This window comes from Urocampus carinirostris, chromosome 4 (genome assembly GCF_059441175.1).
Source record: "Urocampus carinirostris isolate Australia breed hairy pipefish chromosome 4, RoL_Ucar_1.0, whole genome shotgun sequence".
NCBI lineage: Eukaryota > Metazoa > Chordata > Actinopteri > Syngnathiformes > Syngnathidae > Urocampus > Urocampus carinirostris.
This window is the reverse complement of record NC_142352.1, coordinates 49,941,721-49,962,518: the sequence shown is the minus strand read 5'-3', so window position 1 is coordinate 49,962,518 and position 20,798 is coordinate 49,941,721. Positions and strand designations below refer to the sequence as shown.

The 20,798-nt window shown below is 42.3% G+C and overlaps 1 protein-coding gene across 1 annotated transcript in view; it reads right to left on the bottom strand.

Moving 5' to 3' along the window:
- Positions 1–8,201: 8,201 nt before the first annotated feature.
- Positions 8,202–20,798, bottom strand: part of greb1 (growth regulating estrogen receptor binding 1) — a 79,722-nt gene continuing 67,125 nt past the window's right edge. The window contains exons 34-35 of the mRNA XM_088334776.1: positions 13,986–14,124; positions 8,202–11,038 (exon numbers count right to left, since the gene is read on the bottom strand). Coding sequence (XP_088190902.1) covers positions 10,875–11,038; positions 13,986–14,124 — 303 coding nt within the window. The 3' untranslated portion in view covers positions 8,202–10,874. The remainder of the gene's footprint in view (positions 11,039–13,985; positions 14,125–20,798) is intronic.

Here is a 20,798-nt window from a genome sequence, read left to right as displayed (position 1 = left end):
TACTTTGTTCATCCCCGAAGGGAAATTCACATTTCCAGCAGCATCCCTGAGCTGAGAACAATCGAGAACAATCGAAAATAACACGGGAGCTGCTGGAGTGGCTGCCATTCGTGACGGCGCCGGAAGAAAAGATTCAATTTGAATCATGTACAAACAAACAAACAATTGAATCATGTACAAACAAACAAACAAACAAAATATTCATAATAAAATGGGGGGAAAATAATTTCTGATACTGATATAACCAGGTAAAACTAATTTTAAGTTACCTGTCCAAATGAATGTTGTGCCATCTCACCTTTCCCACTCTCTCTCCTCTCACCTTTCCCACTCTCTCTCCTGCAGTTGACTTAGGTGCAATATCCAGGTTAAGTGCAGATGCTTTTCGGCAGATCTTCACATAGGCCTAAATTTTTTGGGGCTTAATAAATGTAATCAACATTTCAAAACTGCATTTTGTATTCCCTTGGATATATTCTCTGCGTGATATCAGAAATCTTTGATTGATAAATATTTAGTGAACTGTCACTCGATAATCTTAAACAGGTGTTGAATACGGCCAAACCGACGACTTGCCTGTTCGACCCGCTTCCAGGTTCGCTTATTAAAGGTCTTTTTGGGGTCCTTGGACCTTTCGTTTTAAATATTATAAACATATCACTCTCCTCAGGTGTAGTTCCAGCGGCTTTTAAGTCCGCTGTTATCAAACCTTCAATGAAACGACCCAACCTTGATCCAGAAAGCTTATGTAATTATAGACCTGTGTCAAACCTACCGTTTCTTTCTAAAGTACTTGAAAAAGTAGTGGCACAGCAGCTGAATTATTTCATATCCGAGAACAATCTTTTTGAATCAATGCAATCAGGATTCAGGGCTAACCACTCTTCTGAGACAGCTCTGATTAAGGTAACCAATGATCTCCTACTGGCAATGGACTCTGGCGCTTCATCACTTTTGCTGCTGCTGGACCTTAGTGCTGCTTTTGACTCAGTGGACCATAATATCCTACAATGGATTGGTCTCTCAGGAACCGTCCTCTCATGGTTCAGATCCTACCTCTCAGATAGGACGCACTGTGTTAAATATGGCGAAATGACATCTGAGCCCTTTAGTGTTACCTGTGGTGTTCCGCAGGGTTCAGTGCTTGGCCCCCTTCTTTTCAGCACGTACATGCTTCCATTAGGTGATATTATTCGCAAGTATGATATCAGTTTCCACTGCTACGCAGATGACACTCAACTATATCTTCCGTTGGAGTAATCTGCCACACTAAATTGTGGAAATTTGGAGGCCTGCCTCACGGGGATAAAAGAGTGGATGTCACTCAATTTCTTGCATATTAACTCTGAAAAGACCGAAATGTTAGTTATTGGTCCATCTAAATGCCGTAACATATTCTCAAAAACTGTTGTGAACATTGACAAATGTCACATCACACAGAGTGACTCAGTTAAAAATTTAAGTGTGATATTTGACCCCGATCTGTCCTTTCAAACACATGTGAAGAAAATTACTAGAACCGCTTTCTTCCATCTTCGCAACATTGCTAAAATTCGTCCTATACTGTCACAGTCGGATGCGGAGATTATAATTCACACCTTTGTTATCTCCCGTCTCGATTACTGTAATGCACTACTCTCCGGTCTCCCGAAGTCCAGAATCAAGAGTCTTCAGCTGGTACAAAATGCTGCAGCGAGGCTTTTAAATAGGACGAAAAAGTCCGATCACATCACGCCGATTTTGGCTACCCTGCATTGGCTTCCTGTTAGCCTAAGATGTGATATCAAGATTGTCTTGATATTATACAAAATCATACATGGACTTGCTCCCTCATATCTTTCAGATCTGATTTCCCCCTATGTTCCGGTCCGAAGCCTTTGTTCTGAGAGCGCCGGTCTTCTGGTGATCCCAAGAGCCAAGAAGTGTTCTGCTGGTTCGAGAGCGTTCTCCATCCGGGCACCGGTGCTGTGGAATGCTCTCCCCCCTGGGATCCGATCTGCAACCTCAGTGGAAATGTTTAAATCTAAGCTTAAAACACACTTCTACTCTATGGCATATGAATAACATATACTTTTCGTGAACAATATCTCTGTATTATTTGTGATTGCAACATCCTTTGCTGTCTGGTAATCCTGAAAGGGGGATGCTACATGTGCGGTCCCTTCTAAAGGTTTCTTCATTTTCCTCATGTTGAGGTTTTTGAGTTTTTCCTTGCCCTCATGTTGGTTCCAGATCAGGGGACGGTGTAATAATAGTCTGTAAAATAGTCTGTGTAATAACCTGTGCAGCCCTTTGAGACTCTTTGTGATTAAGGCCTATACAAATAAAAATGACTTGACTTGACATGTATACATGGTAAATGTATTCGATCTATGCTGAGGACCTCTTAAATGTGGATGATTGGCCACAAATGGACCGCAGGCTGTAGTTTGGGAACCAATGTCTGTGATTCAATGTACCGTAAATTCTGGACTATAGAGGGCACCTGATTATAAGCCGCACCCACCACATTTTAAGAGGATAATCGCTTTTGTACTTACACAAGCCGCACCTGTATATAAGCCGCATGCGCCCACATTAAAACATGTAACACAATCACAAAATTAACCCAGACCCTACTTTGAGTCCCGCGATTTTAACTGAATATAAAGTGCACAGTTCAAAAACCATAGCCGGCAAAATGAACGGAAAATGACACCGGTAGTTAAGATTTGATGCAGACCTACAGAGTCCGGGTCCCGTTAAAAGTAATCCAAGGAAAAAAGTGTATATTTCCAAAGGTAAGGGTGGGAAAAATATATATCCACTATTGTCTGCCGTGTCCACAAACACTCACCTTTACCGGTCCCCACTTCCCGTCATCCCCCGTGTCTGTTACGCCCCTTCTTTTTAATTGGTCAGTGCAAGACTTATCAGAATAAGTGTCCAAAATAAATACAAATAAATACATTACAAAAATATACAGTTGCAAATACATATTATACATGGTTACACATATTTACAAAGAAAGACGGTACACCGAGGGAGTTTTCAAAGCTTTAATGATAATATTATAACTTTCATCCCAAACCGTGCCTAAGAAGGGTAGCAAAACGCTACCAACAACACGCTCGCAATACAGTTAGTGGGTCTGTTAAAAAAAACATGCCGTACATGTAGAAATCACGGTAAACCGTTAACATCTTCTTCCCTATAACTGACGTCTTCAAAGTTGTCCTCCTTTAGTATGGGAAGGAGACTTTGTCAGATTGACGTCATCCCACGCTCCCTTATTCAAAAACACGCTAGCAACACGCTCGCAAGGTAAAGTTTGCGTGCAGTAGCTCTGTTTCCTTCTTTATCGGACTGCTCGATTGCGTTTAGCTTGTAAGCTGCGTCATGTGCCTTGAACTCGAGCGCCGCTGGCGGCTGTTAGAAAAATTACATAAATTGGCCGCATCACTAAATAAGCCGCAGGGTTGAACGTTTGGGAAAAAAGTAGCGGCTTATAGTCCGGAATTTACGGTATTTATGTATTTTGACTGTTGTTGGGAATTAATTATCAAAATGTACCGTTTACCAAATTGTTCGAATTAGTTATCTGACTCCATTAACCAAACATGACCTACATTCACCCAACAATTTATGCGCGCTTATTTCTTGAGGGAAAAATGAACAGGAAAGTCAACATTTCCACACGGGGGCAGATTTATTTTCCCTAACAATTTAACTAAGAGTACTCCATCGAAGACGGCCGAAGTGACGTTAGTGTCTGTGGGGGAAGCCCTTTTCTGAAATCCGGTAGCTTTCTCTTATTGGCCATGCCTCCCCGCAAGATAGCGTCTCGGCTCCTCCCATGGGCGTGCCAAGCGGTTGTTTTGCGCCCAACGTTCTTACAACATAGCGCTTTGATGTCCGGAACATTCTATGTCAGCACACTCACGCGTCCTGTTATCAACAGAACTAGACAAAATATTATGCATCTTGAACAGCCTGCCCTGTAATTGAACTAAAGCCCGCTCGGTGAGAATCTTGCATTAAACTGAGTCAATCGTATAAAATACTTTATGGTCAAAATGTATAAAATCCTTCACTGTTCACATTCTTTATATTGGGCATTTATATGGGCAGATGCCATAAGTTTCCATTTCTTTGTGTCTTCGTTTCATTTTTTGTTAGGCTTGAAATAGGCAAATGAAAATGCCCCCTTGTGTATTATAGCACGACCTCTAGCAATGTAAAAAAAAAAATCTTTATTTAAAAAAGCACTATCAATTTAAATATTAAGCAACACATGTACTCTCATAAACGTGACGTTTTTTCAAAGGTCGGCAGGTTAAAAATAAAATTCCATTACGTTACACAACTTGAGAAGTCTTGTGAAGAAGCAAAAGTTTGGCTGCCATCTTTTACTACAGAAGCAGAATGTTGATATTGTCTGAGTTGCTTTGGGAACTTACCTTTCACAGTTGAGCCCATTATGTATTGGTTGCCGCGTACGCATCTGGCGCTTTTTCTTCCAACTGTTTCCTTCTCCAGCCACCAATGTACACCAATTTTAAAATCACTGAAGTGGCTCCCTGTGCGTTTCAATTTTTAGGTCCTTTTACTAGTTTTTTAAATGTCTTAATGGTCTTTCTCATTTGCTTTTATTATATTGGCCCTAGCGAACCCTAAGGTTTTCTGGCAGTGGTTTGCTGACTGTTCCTAGGGTGTGGACCTATGGTGAAGTAACATTCAGCCACTTTGGTCCTCACCTATGGAACAATCTGCTGGAGGACATCAGGTCTGCGGGAACCCTTGATTTTTTTAAGAGGAGGCTCAAACCCATTATTTTAATATGGCTTTTAATTGGTCATTTTTATTTAGTTTTGATTTGTTTAACTTCCAATCTTTTACTGTATCATACTTTACTTTTACTTCATCTCATCTCATCTCATCTCATTAGCCGTACCGCTTATCCTTATTAGGGTCGCGGGGGGGCTGGAGCCCATCCCAGCCATCTCCGGGCAGTGGGCAGGGGACACCCTGAACTGGTTGCCAGCCAATCGCAGGGCACACAGGGACAGACAACTCACTCGCTCATTCACACCTACGGACAATTTGGACCGGCCAATTCACCTGATATGCATGTTTTTGGAATGTGGGAGGAAACCGGAGTGCCCGGAGGAAACCCACGCAAGCACGGGGAGAACATACAAACTCCGCACAGGAAGTCTGGAGCTGGATTTGAACCCACGCAGGAGGTTCCCAAGACATGAACTGTGCCGCACATGCGCTAACCACTGCGCCGCCGTGCTGCCCTTCTTTTACTTCATATTTTTTGTTTTTGTTCTGCAATTGTTTTGGTTTATGTTTTTATTTTTCAGTGGTTCCTCCGTTCGGGACCCCGCACTGGTGGCGTGTGGTTCAACGGTTCAAATCCAGAGGCCATCTGCTACTGTACCTAACAGTCTGGCTAACCCTGAATCAGGTCCCTTTCCTCACATGGTTAGTCTGCGCCTTGTCATTGTCGTATTTTATTTCTATTACTGTTTTATTTTTGTTTTGTGAGAGATATACAAGATATAAACTCTCTGTTGGCAGAATTATTCAGATATAAACACTTATTGAGGTTTTAAATCTACATCGTGGATATCCCGGTCAGGCCTGAGAAATGCATCCCTGCCGAGATTTGCATCCCCTAGCTACTCGTTTTATTTCACTTTTATATCACTTTTCGGGAATGTGATGGCAAACATAGAACCAAAACCACTTCGTCTTGCATTTGTTGGGAATGTAATAACATTTAAACCATTCCTTCTTTGTATTTGTTGTGAATGTAATCGAACGGTAATGCACACCGTATACAAATCACTTTTGAGCAGGTAACGTGTTTATTTTGCCCTTTTCTATTCAAATCGCTCGTATTGAAACTATTATGCACTCTACCATAAAACTTATTTCAGCATAATAAGCTTTACGGTATAGTGCATAACAGTTCTCAAAAGTGATTTATGTACGGTGTGCTGTGTGTGCATTACCGTTCGATTACATTCACAACAAATACAAAGACGGAATGGTTTAGGTTGTATTACATTCCCAACAAATGCAAGACGAAGTGGTTTTTGTTATATGTTCGCCATTACATTGCAGAAAAGTGATATAAAAGTGAGATAAAACGAGGTAATAGTAACGAGGGGATGCAGATTTCGGCAGGGATGCATTTCTCGGCATAACACCGGCCATGCTCGCTGGCCGCCCAGGCTAAACTGAAAACATCCGGTCAGTAGGCGCGGTTTATTGACGTCTCACATAAACAGAAATGAAGTCACACATGAGTGTGACTTCTCAAGAAAAGGAAAATAAGGAAAGGAAATAAGATTGAAAAACGTATTTACAAATAACGGAATTAGACTGATCTTTGAAACGTGACTATGTGTGTGTGTGATTGTTTTTACATTTAGGAATATAAAAACTGTCACGAGACGTGGTGGCGTGGAAGGTGACCGGACCAGAACGGAGGCAGGAGGCATGAAGGGAGAACTCAAATGCGTTGACGATCCATAGGTTTTATTTAATAAAATAAAAGTCGCCCAATACTCCGAGGCAAAACAGAACAATACAGAGTTCCTCCGGCACGAACTCAACAGGACAAGGCATAACAGACTAAAACATGACAAGGCATAACAGACTAAAACAGGACAAGCATAACAGACCGGGATTGTGTATAAGAGTAATGAACCAGCACCCGCCAAACCCAAAATCCAGCCTTAAATAGCAGAACAGCAATCAGCTGATCTGCTTCAGCTTGAGTTCGGGGCGTGGCATACTGGTCGTCATGGCGACCGTGACAGAGCCCCCCTCTTAAGGGACAGCTCCCGAGGTCCCAAAAAAGAAAAAATTACTACCTCGCGCCCCGGAATGTTGACGATCGCGATTGGGGCAACCCTGCTCCCACCTCCGAACACGCAGGAACGGGGAGAGGCAGGCGCCATCTGCGTCGGGCGGATCGGAGTCGGCGCTCGGCAGGGGGGGTCTGGTGGCCAACTGGACAGGGGATGACAGACAGGCAGAACCGACGAGAACAGGACAGATAAACAGGACAGGCAAAATCAGAACAGATAAACAGGACAGGCCTCTACAGAAGAGTCGCACTCAGGACAGGCCTCTACAGAAGAGTCGCACTCAGGACAGGCCTCTACAGAAGAGTCGCACTCAGGACAGGCCGATGCAGAAGAGTCGCACTCAGGACAGGCCGATGCAGAAGAGTCGCACTCAGGACAGGCCGATGCAGAAGAGTCGCACTCAGGACAGGCCGATGCAGAAGAGTCGCACTCAGGACAGGCCGATGCAGAAGAGTCGCACTCAGGTCAGGCCGATGCAGAAGAGTCGCACTCAGGTCAGGCCGATGCAGAAGAGTCGCACTCAGGTCAGGCCGATGCAGAAGAGTCGCACTCAGGTCAGGCCGATGCAGAAGAGTCGCACTCTGGGGGTTCGGGTTCAGAAGAGTCGCACTCTGGGGGTTCGGGTTCAGAAGAGTCGCACTCTGGGGGTTCGGGTTCAGAAGAGTCAGACTCAGGGGGTTCGGGTTCAGAGTGGCGATTCAGACAGGACAGGCGGAATCAGAACAGGCAAGACATGAGAGGGTCAAAATCAAAACAGACAAGACATGAGAGAGTCAAAATCAGAACAGACAAGACATAAGAGAGTCAAAATCAGAACAGACAAGACATAAGAGAGTCAAAATCAGAACAGACAAGACATGAGAGAGTCAAAATCAGAACAGACAAAACAGGAGGAGCGGAGTCGGACTGGCAGGCAGCGGAGTCGGCCCGACGGGCAGCGGAGTCGGAGTCGGCCCGACGGGCAGCGGAGTCGGAGTCGGCCCGACGGGCAGCAGAGTCGGAGTCGGGCTGGCACGCAGGGAAGACGGAATAGCAGGCAATCGGCACGGGAGTCGGGCAGGCAGGCATGAGAGTTGAACAGGCAGGCGTCAATTCTTCCCGGGACCCCATTCGAGGCACAGCAAGGGCCACGACGGGCGGGGCCGTGGTTCGAACGGGCAGGGAAGGCCAACTCAGTAGGCGCCTGCCGAACTGCGCTCTCCAGCTCTCCCCAAGTCGCGCTGGGATCGTTCGCTGAGTTCTATTTGTTGGCTGGTTCATTCTGTCACGAGACGTGGTGGCGTGGAAGGTGACCGGACCAGAACGGAGGCAGGAGGCATGAAGGGAGAACTCAAATGCGTTGACGATCCATAGGTTTTATTTAATAAAATAAAAGTCGCCCAATACTCCGAGGCAAAACAGAACAATACAGAGTTCCTCCGGCACGAACTCAACAGGACAAGGCATAACAGACTAAAACATGACAAGGCATAACAGACTAAAACAGGACAAGCATAACAGACCGGGATTGTGTATAAGAGTAATGAACCAGCACCCGCCAAACCCAAAATCCAGCCTTAAATAGCAGAACAGCAATCAGCTGATCTGCTTCAGCTTGAGTTCGGGGCGTGGCATACTGGTCGTCATGGCGACCGTGACAAAAACAGGTTAATTTCATAGCATGGAAGTCTGAGAAATACACAACCAAAAACAGCCAACTTTACAGTTTTTACGGTATTTTAACAATTTTGTGTCTGCATATTACGTGTTTTCCGGGTTGTTGGGTGGGGATAAAAGAGGGGTTTTATTGTCTAATTGTACACCGAATGTTCTTATACAGTACTTTTCAGGATATTTATTGGTTTACAAATACTTTCGTATTGACGTTAGCCAATTAGCTGAAGGCTAGGGTTCGCCGCTGGCCGCTATTGTTAGCTTGAATTTTGCTAAGTAGTGTCCTTCGGGCTTTCATAGTGTGTCTTCTTCGAATGCACACGCTTCAGCTCAATTCTTAGCTTCAATAACATATGGTGATATTTATACTCACTTTCACGTTAAATGGATAGAAAGGTCCTATATTGATTAATTATGCATCCCATAGCATTGCCCACAATATGCAAAAATTAGCATTATGGAGTCCATACCTGTCAACCTTCAGGGCTCCATGCCCTTACAAACTGTCGTATTTTCCCTTATAAAATCATCTTACACCATATTTTTTTTTCAGACCTGTTTATTTATGTAGTTTAACATGTTATATTGTACATGCGTTTCGTTATATCATATATATTGTCAATTAACATTTTGTTGTGAGATCCTGAGTTGCTCGACATGAATGAGGTTTATTATAAAAAAGTTCAAAAATGAAGTAGCTTGGACGTTCACTGTAGAAGGAAAAAATACATGCAAATATAATTAAGTAGAATTTTCTTATTCAAATTATTAATTCATTTTCTGCATTCAATTATTGTTGGTAATATGCTGATTAAAGGGATAACCACAAACCTGTTTTTTTTTCATTTTCTCCTTTTATAATTCCTTTTTTCTTAACTTCTTTATACAATATCATAATTCTTAATATAATGCATCAAAGGAAGTGAGCCGTTTGAGAGCCGGATCTCTTTAATGAGTTGAGCCGAAAAAGCCGGTTCTCTAAAAAGAGACGGACTTCCTTTCACTACATCAAAGCGCTCGCTTCGTTTGCAATGAAAAAAACGATACCGAGATAGAGGATACTGCGGCAAACTCGTTTGACTTTATTGATTTGCCGTTTGGTGATAGTCGGTGTATACCGGATGGTACCCATAATTGACAAATTTGCGTTTTTCCGTACAGATTTTCTCGTACGTTGTACACGTCTTAAAATGCATAATAAACGTACTTTGTACCGCAAAAACATACAGGTTGACAGGTATGGGAGTCTAACACTCCACAAAGCAGTTACGACATAATAAATGGATTAGGCGGTAAAAATATCTGTACATTTATACAAATGAAAACATTCAAAGCTGTACATTGTGACATGCAATTCACAATACAAAAAACATCAATGGAGGCATGAGAAATTCTACATCCTGACAGAGACCACACCTACTGCACATGCAGTGGATAAGTACTCCAAAATAATAATAAAATAATTTACATGCATATACATGTACATCTCAACATCAAAGTTCTATGGTATAGTGACTACAAAAGATTTTTTTGCCAAAAATGGGCTACCCTCATAAATGAATGATTGTGTCAACAGTTTAAAAGTCTCTAGAAAAGGGCATGTCAAACAAAGGGTCAATGGGATTGATCTCGCCTGTTGGAAGATTTAATCCAACCTGCCATGAATTTCTAAATCCAGTATGTTAAAAATAGGAGTGAATCACCAAGTCATTTCCATCAGAGGGCAGTGTTGAGTTTGTATAGCAATGTGAGTTGGGTCAGGTGTAAAAATGCATTAACAAACCAATTAAAATAAACCAGATAACACATTCAATGCAAAACATGTAAATCATTTTATTCCTATTGTTTGAGAATAAATGTGTTATACTTAGAAATTATCTCTTGCCATCCCTGACTATATGTAGGGTAGGCTACGAAAGACGGCGGAATAATAAAACATAATACTGAAAAACCACAGCAAGCTAAAAATCTTAAGATAACATCCTTTCACTGAACCAGCCAGCCCGAGAACACAAAGGCTGGATTGCGGCCTCAGAGCCAAACTGAGTTTGACATGCCTGCCTTAGAAAATTGCCTTGAGACATTGCACACAATTGTACCTGCATCATCTTCTTTCACACATCGTGTAGGAAAGTGCACAAAACATGTGAAGCACTACATTACATTCATCATTGTCCAACCTTTTTTTTGTGCATGACATTTGGTACAAAAACTCACCACTTCATTGCAAAACCAAGTACCCTGCTAACACATTGAGAAATTACATAGTGGTGTGTTTCTCAAAGAAATTCAAAATGGAAGTTTTCCATTCAGAGCGCATGTAAACATTTTTTTAGTGAACATTTATGTCACGCATCATATATGTTTTCCTGTCAGGAAGAAAAGTGGTCGGTCCTCCTTGGCGTTGGCCGTCTGGAATTCGTCACTAAGTCGGAAGCGCCATTCCTCTTCTAGCTCAAGCCTGCCCACAGTCTGCCTCAAAGAGCTGCGATCTGCACTGATCACACAAAGAGTCGCACCTACGGAGAAGAGAAATAACTCTCAAGATGATTTAAATCACAGCAGGGGTGTTAAACCATAGCTTCCCAACTGGTCTGACTTCAGGACCACTGTAATTGACCTTAGACAAAGCCTCGCACTCAAATGCAGTGAGCCAATCACAGTGTGCACCGCCAACCCAATACACTAAAAAAGTCCATTCAATTGCATTGCAGTTAGTCAGTTTCCGTTCGTTTTTTTCGTGTTTTTATTACATTTTAAACTTTAAAATGGTCTAAAGGTGTGAATGGGGTACATGCAAATCTGATACGAGGTTTTCAGAGAGGCTGATCGATGGGGTGTATTTTTTACCCTCTCCTAAGCCACATTTAAATTGAGTCGGCTACAACGACAACTCAACGTGTATAACGTTCATAGGGATGTTTACATCTTTTCTAAGGTAAGTCAACATAGTATTTGAGGCAACATATTGAGACTTTGCTGGAGAGAAATATAAAGTTATTTACACCGTTAACATCTCTAACGTCAGGCTGTTGTTAGCTAACAATAGCTCTTGGCTGCATTGCACTTCATGTCACTTTGTTCCGTGGGAATTCAGTGGCCTGTTATGAGCTAGTTTTTGTACTTTGGTAATCATACGTGATTGTTAGCTGTTGTCCAAAAGGCTCCAGTCATAGTAATGTTAACTTTTGGAGCTTAGAATATCTTCACCCGCAGCTGGTCCACATAATGGAACAGAAGGGTGTGGGAGCAGTAACTCGGTTCCCTACGGATTCAAGCCAAATGACATGTCAGATCAATGACACCCAACTTGTTAGTGTATATCAGGGGTCGGCAACCTATGACACCCGTGCCAGGAGTGGCACGCGAGCGCACGGCAAAATAATAATGATTTTTTTTAAGCACATTCACCTGGAATTTAGACATTTTCAGTTGTGCGCCGTGTTGTTTAGAGGCTTTACGGTTGCGCCCCTCCTCCGTTTGTGAGCGTGTGTCTGCGTGGCGCCGAGGAGAGGAAGAGAGATCTGTGTTTTAATCCAGCCAACGAAACACAGGCGCGCGCGCGATAAATGGATGAATCATGACGGCTCCTCCAGCGAAAAAATGTCGTTCTTTTCAGCCAGCGTGGACCGGGGCTTTGTGCAAAAAAAGCCCGTGCTGTTTGTGCATTATGCCTCGAGAGTGTTGTATGTCGTTGTTGTATGTCACACTGGGTATTTGTATATTGTATTCTTTTGGCTTTATTATTGTACTGTTCTCAGCTCAGGGATGCTGCTGGAAATGTGAATTTCCCTTCGGGGATGAATAAAGTTTCGATCTATCTATCTATCTATCTATCTCGCACATCAAGTGTTAAACGCCATTTACGACACGAAACATGAACATGAATTAAAGGATAAGTCTGACAAAATGGAGATATTAAAACACGCTGTGTCCAGGTACGGCAAACAAACACAGACCCTGAAAACCATTGCTCACCGCATAGCAAAGCACGGAAAATCTTTTACTTAATGCGAATATATTAAAGAAGTGTTCTTTTCGAGCTTGGAGGTTTTGTTTGGTGGCTTGCCTAACAAATAGACAATCAAAAACAAGAATAAATAACATCCCCATGTCAGCCAGAAGTGTTGAACGTCAAGAGGAGGAGCTGGCAGAAAGCGTGCGTGTGTGTTCCAATTTGATATTTTCTGCAATAAGATTTCATTGGTGAATAGTATGGTAGCTGTCCATATCACTTGTTTTTTGATTGTAGTTCATTGTTGATGAAAAATGGTTGATTCTTGTGGTCAAAAGTTGAATTCATGAATGTCTACGGGCCTTTCCACGCGTTGCTCACATTCACTTCTTAGTTTACTGATGAACAAGAATAGTGCTAGATAAATAGGTCAGTAATACGATTTCAATGTCTATCCATGTTGTATATTTGGACTAGTGTAAAATGACAGCTCAGTTGGATATAAAAAAAATGTTGTGCGAGTCATTAATCATGGCACACTGATTTACAAGGAAATTTGAAAGTGGCACTCCACACCGAAAAGGTTGCTGACCCCTGGTGTATATGAACAGATATTTGTAAAAGCCGAGAATTTGATTAAACTCTGCTTTAACAGAAAAAATGTAGCCAGGCTAACATGGAGCTTCAGGGTTAGGTTTAGATCAACAAAAACTAGTAGCAATAACAAAGCATATTTTACAAGTTACGTCAAGTTGGTTAAATAATTTGAAGGGGAAACAATGCTTATTCTCTATCATGATGACAAAGAGATGCGGTTAACCTCCGCCTATTGCTCCCCTTATTAATGAGAGCAAATTCTCCTTGTTTAAGTGATAATAAAGTTTACTAACAAAATATGCACCTATTTACTCACAGCTAGACGGACTACATAAAATACAGAGACAATATTAGCAATCTACGATGATGTTATCGTCTGCTGCCAGTGACAAGATACAATCGTGATTAGAGCTGAATCGGGCAAGATGAGATTAGTCTTTTTAAAAATTGTTTTTTCCCCCATTTAAAAACTGCAATCTAGCGTACGCAATGCAAAATGATAAAAAACGAATACGGGAAAAAACGTTTAAGTTGACAAGTATGTGATCTGTCTTTTCACTTTGCAATATCTCCAATCCTCAGCACCACACGCACACTTCGTTATTGCATTTATAATAAACTTGCATTTTGTTTCGTTAATATAATCTTATTTATATTATTACTGTATTTTTTTAATATGTTTAATCACTATTCTAATGTGCTTTTAGTAATCAGGAAGATGTGTCTTATAGCTATTTAGGGTTCAATTGATTTTGGGAGGACGGGAGCAGACCAGTTAGTTTTCAAGCATTTCATTTCAGGAAAATGCACGCTTTACATGAGCAATCTAGGCTGCGAGCACAAACCTGGAATTAATAAAGCACGTAAGAAGAGGTACCACTGTTTTTTGTCTGTCAAGTGGCTAGCAGGTGTACCTTTGAGGAAGCTGAACTTCTTTAGGAAGCTGGGTGTGACAAAGGCATCAGCGAAACAGAGAAGAAGGCCGCTGAAGAGCAGACCTGTGGTGCAGATGTTGACAGAGTGAGGTCTTGAACTCACGAAACACACCGTCACCTGAGAGACAAAGGCAAAAGTGTCACGTCACTTAAAATCCATGCTAAGCAGGTGTCGGAGACCCATGGCTCGTGAGCTCTGTTTGGCTCTTTTCATGAGTACATGCGGCTCGTGGTAAAGGAGTACTTTTTCTAGTAAGTTCAGTGGTAGGTTTGGTGCGTGAATAGCCTGAGCAATGCTGTTTTACTGAACCGTCCAGTGTAATATATTACAGGGAGTGCAGAATTATTAGGCAAATGAGTATTTTGACCACATCATCCTCTTTATGCATGTTGTCTTACTCCAAGCTGTATAGGCTCGAAAGCCTACTACCAATTAAGCATATCAGGTGATGTGCATCTCTGTAATGAGAAGGGGTGTGGTCTAATGACATCAACACCCTATATCAGGTGTGCATAATTATAAGGCAACTTCCTTTCCTTTGGCAAAATGGGTCAGAAGAGGGACTTGACAGGCTCTGAAAAGTCAAAAATAGTGAGATATCTTGCAGAGGGATGCAGCACTCTTAAAATTGCCAAGCTTCTGAAGCGTGATCATCGAACAATCAAGCGTTACATTCAAAATAGTCAACAGGGTCGCAAGAAGCGTGTAGAAAAACCAAGGCGCAAAATAACTGCCCGTGAACTGAGAAAAGTCAAGCGTACAGCTGCCAAGATGCCACTTGCCACCAGTTTTGCCATATTTCAGAGCTGCAACATCACTGGAGTGCCCAAAAGCACAAGGTGTGCAATACTCAGAGACATGGCCAAGGTAAGAAAGGCTGAAAAACGACCACCACTGAACAAGACACACAAGCTGAAACGTCAAGACTGGGCCAAGAAAAATCTCAAGACGGATTTTTCTAAGGTTTTATGGACTGATGAAATGAGAGTGAGTCTTGATGGGCCAGATGGATGGGCCCGTGGCTGGATCGGTAAAGGGCAGAGAGCTCCAGTCCGCCTCAGACGCCAGCAAGGTGGAGGTGGGGTACTGGTATGGGCTGGTATCATCAAAGATGAGCTTGTGGGGCCTTTTTGGGTTGAGGATGGACTCAAGCTCAACTCCCAGTCCTACTGCCAGTTTCTGGAAGACACCTTCTTCAAGCAGTGGTACAGAAGAAGTCCGCATCCTTCAAGAAAAACATGATTTTCATGCAGGACAACGCTCCATCACACGCATCCAAGTACTCCACAGCGTGGCTGGCAAGAAAGGGTCTAAAAGAAGAAAAACTAATGACATGGCCTCCTTGTTCACCTGATCTGAACCCCATAGAGAACCTGTGGTCCCTCATCAAATGTGAGATTTACAAGGAGGGAAAACAGTACACCTCTCTGAACAGTGTCTGGGAGGCTGTGGTTGCTGCTGCACGCAATGTTGATCGTGAACAGATCAAAGCACTGACAGAATCCATGGATGGCAGGCTTTTGAGTGTCCTTGCAAAGAAAGGTGGCTATATTGGTCACTGATTTCTTTTTGTTTTGTTTTTGAAAGTCAGAAATGTATATTTGTGAATGTTGAGCTGTTATATTGGTTTCCCTGATGAAAATAAATAATTGAAATGGGTATACATTTGTTTTTTGTTAAGTTGCCTAATAATTATGCACAGTAATAGTCACCTGCACACACAGATATCCTCCTAAAATAGCTAAAACTAAAAAAGCCCCACTCCAACTTCCAAAATATTCAGCTTTGATATTAATGAGACTTTTGGGTTCATTAAGAACATGGTTGTTGTTCAATAATAAAATTAATCCTCAAAAATACAACTTGCCTAATAATTCTGCACTCCCTGTAATGGCAGTTTTACCTATAGTTTACAGTCAAGGTGTCAAACCAACAGACCCTGTTTTGGCTGTACATTGCTAAAGAATCATTTTTTATGGAAGCTCATTAAACAATGTTTGTTCATTGTTGAGACACTTTATGATAAATACCCACATGACAAACTGTAATTACCCACAAACAAAAGCCAAGCACACAGAAGCACTTGATTGGGTGAGTGGTAGGGTTGGATAGAGCTATGCAACACAGCACGCTCCCTTCTCACACATGCTGCCACTGCGCAGGAGGTAAATATATCCATGAATTTTTTTGTTTGCAGTTTTTTTGTGACATATTCAAGAAAGAACTCTGCTTGCACCTGGTTTTGAAACAAATTTTTACAAAAAAAAAATGAAGGTCTAAATGAGCCTCAATGATCTTAAGTAACTGTGGTAGGGAGTAAAGTGGTATATTTGTGACACAGGTTCTGGCATTATTATATTGTTTCAGAAATAATATAAAATAATCTAAAGTCACACAGAAAAATAAAATCTGCTGAAAAATGTACTTTGGTCTGTAGAGCGGGTTTGGGGGTTTTGCTGATGTTATGGTTCTCTCATTCAAAAAATAAATAGAATATTTTGCTATTATGGCTTTTTAGTCCAGACCACAAAGTAAACTGACCACAAACGTCAAAGTTTAATCTCGGACAGCAAGATCAAGTTTTTTTCCATACTTGGTTTTATGAACACAAGAAGTAAAGAAAATACGAAAAAAATAATGATCTTCTTCAAATCTTTCCTTTGGCGGCCAGCTAAATATGCTTATCTGAAGTTCGATTTAAATTTACCCTGCAAGAACTTAAGGAGTTGAAAAAAGAAAAACCAATAAAATATCTTTTCCAATAAAATGTTCTTGTTATGTTTGTGCAGGGTGCAAACAATGAAAAAGGCTTTTTGTTTCAACAGGTAAATTTATTAGGACAAGTAACTTCCTGAAAAGTTTGTGGTAAGGGTGAGAAAACCTTCTGGTTAGGTGAACCACAAATTTTCTTGTCTTAACCACAAAGTTTCTTGTCTTAACCAGATCATTTCTCATTTCAGATGAGAAATATATTCCTCATCTAGAGACCCTACTGAGGATAAGCTGTGCAGAAAATGGATGGATGGAAAAGTCAACAGTAAAACAACATAAAGTGACTATCAATCCCTCGCTTCACCTCTCTCACTTCGTCTCTATTCTCCCCTTTTCTCTATCCCTCTATCCAGTTTTGGAACAATTAGTGTGTAAAAACACAGGAACCACGGGTTTCATTACCCAATTTGGCTGTCAGAGGGTGTTAGAGACCCCACGAAAGCAGACCACACCAATGTAGAAATTAATGGTTTTGTTGGTATTTATCAGCGGTGCCTTGACACGAAGCCTAGCTAAAGACACCCGCGGAGGCCTAGAGTACAACTGAGTAGTTTCCCCAAAATCGGTTCAGCTGTTTCGGAGCCTATAACTCACATACAAACACACACACATACACTCACAGATACATGCACTAGAAGTAAGATCGGCTGACCCGACCAGGGTCGCGGATATATAAACCCGAACCCGCCCAAACCCGACGGATCAACTTGATTTAATAAAGGAGTCAGAAATAAACCTGAAGCATTAATTTGCCGCCATAGTAAACACGAAGCTTTACTCCGGCCATGCTTACTTCAGCTCCGAACTGTGCGTTTTGGCTGAACTATGCAGCTTGGGGTTTACGAGGGGCCGTGTCCCTCAAATTAAGTGTGCACTACAAGCGCGGCTCCAAAACGAACAATTTGGCGCAGAAGTGCGCATCTCTGCGACGTGCAGCAAACGAAAATGAAACTGAACTAAATGGTACTGAGAAGAAAATCCAATTCTGCAGATTAGAAGATGTAAATAGTGAACTATTAGGCCAAAGAGCAAAAAGAATTTTATTTAAGCTTGTAAGCTATTGACAAGAAGCAGAAACTACGTCTGACGTGGGGGAAGTTGAAGGAAGAGACGCGTCTTTTACCCCAACACAGGAGGAATATTGATTTTGTCGTGATTGCCTAAGTGGAGCCACCTGGGGTAATCGTTTGGCGCGCTGGAGCGCACTTCCTGATTGGATGGTGTTCCCCACTTAAGCTGTCAGCGTCCAGGGATGGACGTTCGAGTGTACTCCTCGTATCTCTGAGTGTGACTCCAGATTACAAGGTACCCACGACTTCCCTTGCCTGATTCATGCCTGCCTCTCGTTGTTTGACCTATTTCCGTTACAGGTTTTGCGACCTACTCTCCCGCCCCGGCCATCGATTTACCCGCTACGCTGCACCTTACGTCTTCCGTCACGGAGCTGCCGTTCCGCCCGAAGAGGCTTTCGACCAACAAGCGCCGACGTCCCAAGCCTGCTCCAACGATCCTTTCTAATAAAAACTCTGAAACTAACGCTATTGGATCCGAGAGTCTGTTCTGGTTCATGACAGATTTAGATTTAGTAGTTAAGACTTTCATTGATAGTCTGGTAAGCATTTTCTTTATCTAAATAATGATTTGAGTAAAAGAAAAAGCATGCTGAGTAGTAATGATTGACATTTTAAGCTCAAAGTTCGGGGCGGGTTTAAGCCCAGGCCCAAGATCTTACCTCTAACACACACATATGCACACAGGCACACACAAATTGGGATTAATAAAGTAGTTTCGATTTGGAGGATGGATTGGAAAAAATGATTTACATAGATTGATTAAGATTTGGATATATATATATATATATATATATATATATATATACATAAATACTATTACATGCACTTCTAATCAGTGCAACTTCTGCAGTCACTCAAACTGTGACTGTAGCCTTCAACCAGGAGAAGATGTCGTCAGGTGGTGTCCTCGAGTTGGCGGGCTGGCAATGATGGCCAGTCACTGCCCATCTTCTCCTGGCTCCAAGCTAAACTCCTCTCTCCTACTCCAGAGCCAGCAAGAGGCTCTCTCTGCGGCTTCCCCCACCCTTTTGGCAGCGGCCTTCCTCTCTCTTCCACTTATTCCCAGAGCTGTTAATGTGTCCCATACAGACTGTGCTGGGAAGCCCCTGCACCCAACCTCCACTGGGAATAGCCAGGTCTGCCATCCCTTGTCTCCGCACTGTTGGACCAGTTCTTGATATTTGGCATTTTTCCTTTCATGGGCTTCGCTGCATGCTTCTTCCCACGGTACAATTAGCTCAATCAGGATGATTTTTTGAGCCTCTTCTGACCAAATCACGATGTCTGGCCTCAAGGAAGTTTGGACTACCTGGGGAAAGTGTAATCTCCTTCCCAGGGCTACCCTCATCTCCCACGCTGGTGCTGTTTGCAGGAGACTCTTTTTGGTCTTCTTGGAGGATGCTGGTTTCTCCCCTTCCCTGACGAACTGGATGGAATATATTGGACTGGGTTGAGGTTGGTGTTTCTTCTGCCTTTCCTGCTCCAAGATGTAAGCCAGTGCACCGAGGACCTTGTCATGGCACTGGCGCTATCTGCCCTGGCTTAGAGCATTCTGGCATCCTGCCAGAATATGCGCCCTATCCCACCACATAGCCTGCACATTGGGTCCTCCCTCAACCCCCACCTGTACAGATCGGTTGGTGTTGGAAGGGTGTCGTACACTGACCGGAGCAAGAAGGAGATCCGGAACGGTTCCAACCTCCAGAGTTCTGGCCAGGTGGTCCTTCGCTTTGGTAGGTCCCACTTCGTCCAGGCTCCTTGGACTCCAAACCCCACCGCCCTGGACCACCTGCCTTCCTTCTCCAGTTGACAGACCTCTGCCTACACCATGTCTCTCCTCTGCCTTAGATCAGCTTTTGACCACTGCTGGAAATGAGTAGACCCTAGTCCCTGACACCCTATGCATGCATTTCCGATGACATCTTTCAACCTCAGCCTGCCTTCTGCACTTGGCTGTCTGCGGCCCATTCACGCCCCGATCTTGTAATCACGCCCGCGCCCCTAACCATCTCGTCGCTGGAATCTTTGAGCATCATGACAGCCCTACACTTGGCCACCTTGAACTCTTCCACTACCGAAGACAGGGGAAACTGCAGCTGCCCCGACCTGATGTAAAGCCGTAATGATGTGAAGCTTGGTGGAATCCCAAGCCACCTGCGGAGATGTTTATTTGCCCTCCTCTCAATTCCTTCGACCGCCGTCATAGAGATTTCATAGATCGTTAGCAGCCACAACAGTCTTGGTAGCAGACCGTACTGGAACAACCAAGTCTTGAACTTGCCTGGTAGTCCTGATCGCTCAATCCTTTATATATATATATATATATATATATATATATATATATATATATATATATATATATATGTATATATATATATATATATATATATATGAATGAATGAATGAATGAATGAAAATTTTATTTCGAACATAAAAATAAAAACAGGACAAAAACAATGAGTCAACAACGAAATAATGTCCCACAAAATGTTCGAAAAGGGGTAGTCAGAAGCAGATGCTTATTTTTCCTACCCCTTTATCTTCCCTATTAAATACATTTTATAGATAGCTCCCTCTTGTGTACAATACAACAAAATCTCATGGATATACTTATTACATAGGTCAGATATCAATAATTATAAGTTACAATAATCACATATTTTATACACTAATCTTCGCAATACCCATCCCTCAACATCATAATGCGCATAATGTCACTGCGGCACCAGTGATAATATCAATAAAAATGAACACAATGTTTATAACAGTTCTGATGTGATAATAGCACAATAACAACAAGTTAGCCATGGTTTGAAGTGCAGTATTTCCAGTCTCCCTCATATCCCATTTTCTTCATCTCTGTATTTCGCCAGTAATGCTTTTTTGTATTTAAATTTGAACACATGGATATTTGGACATTGTTTGATTTCATTTTGCAAATTATTC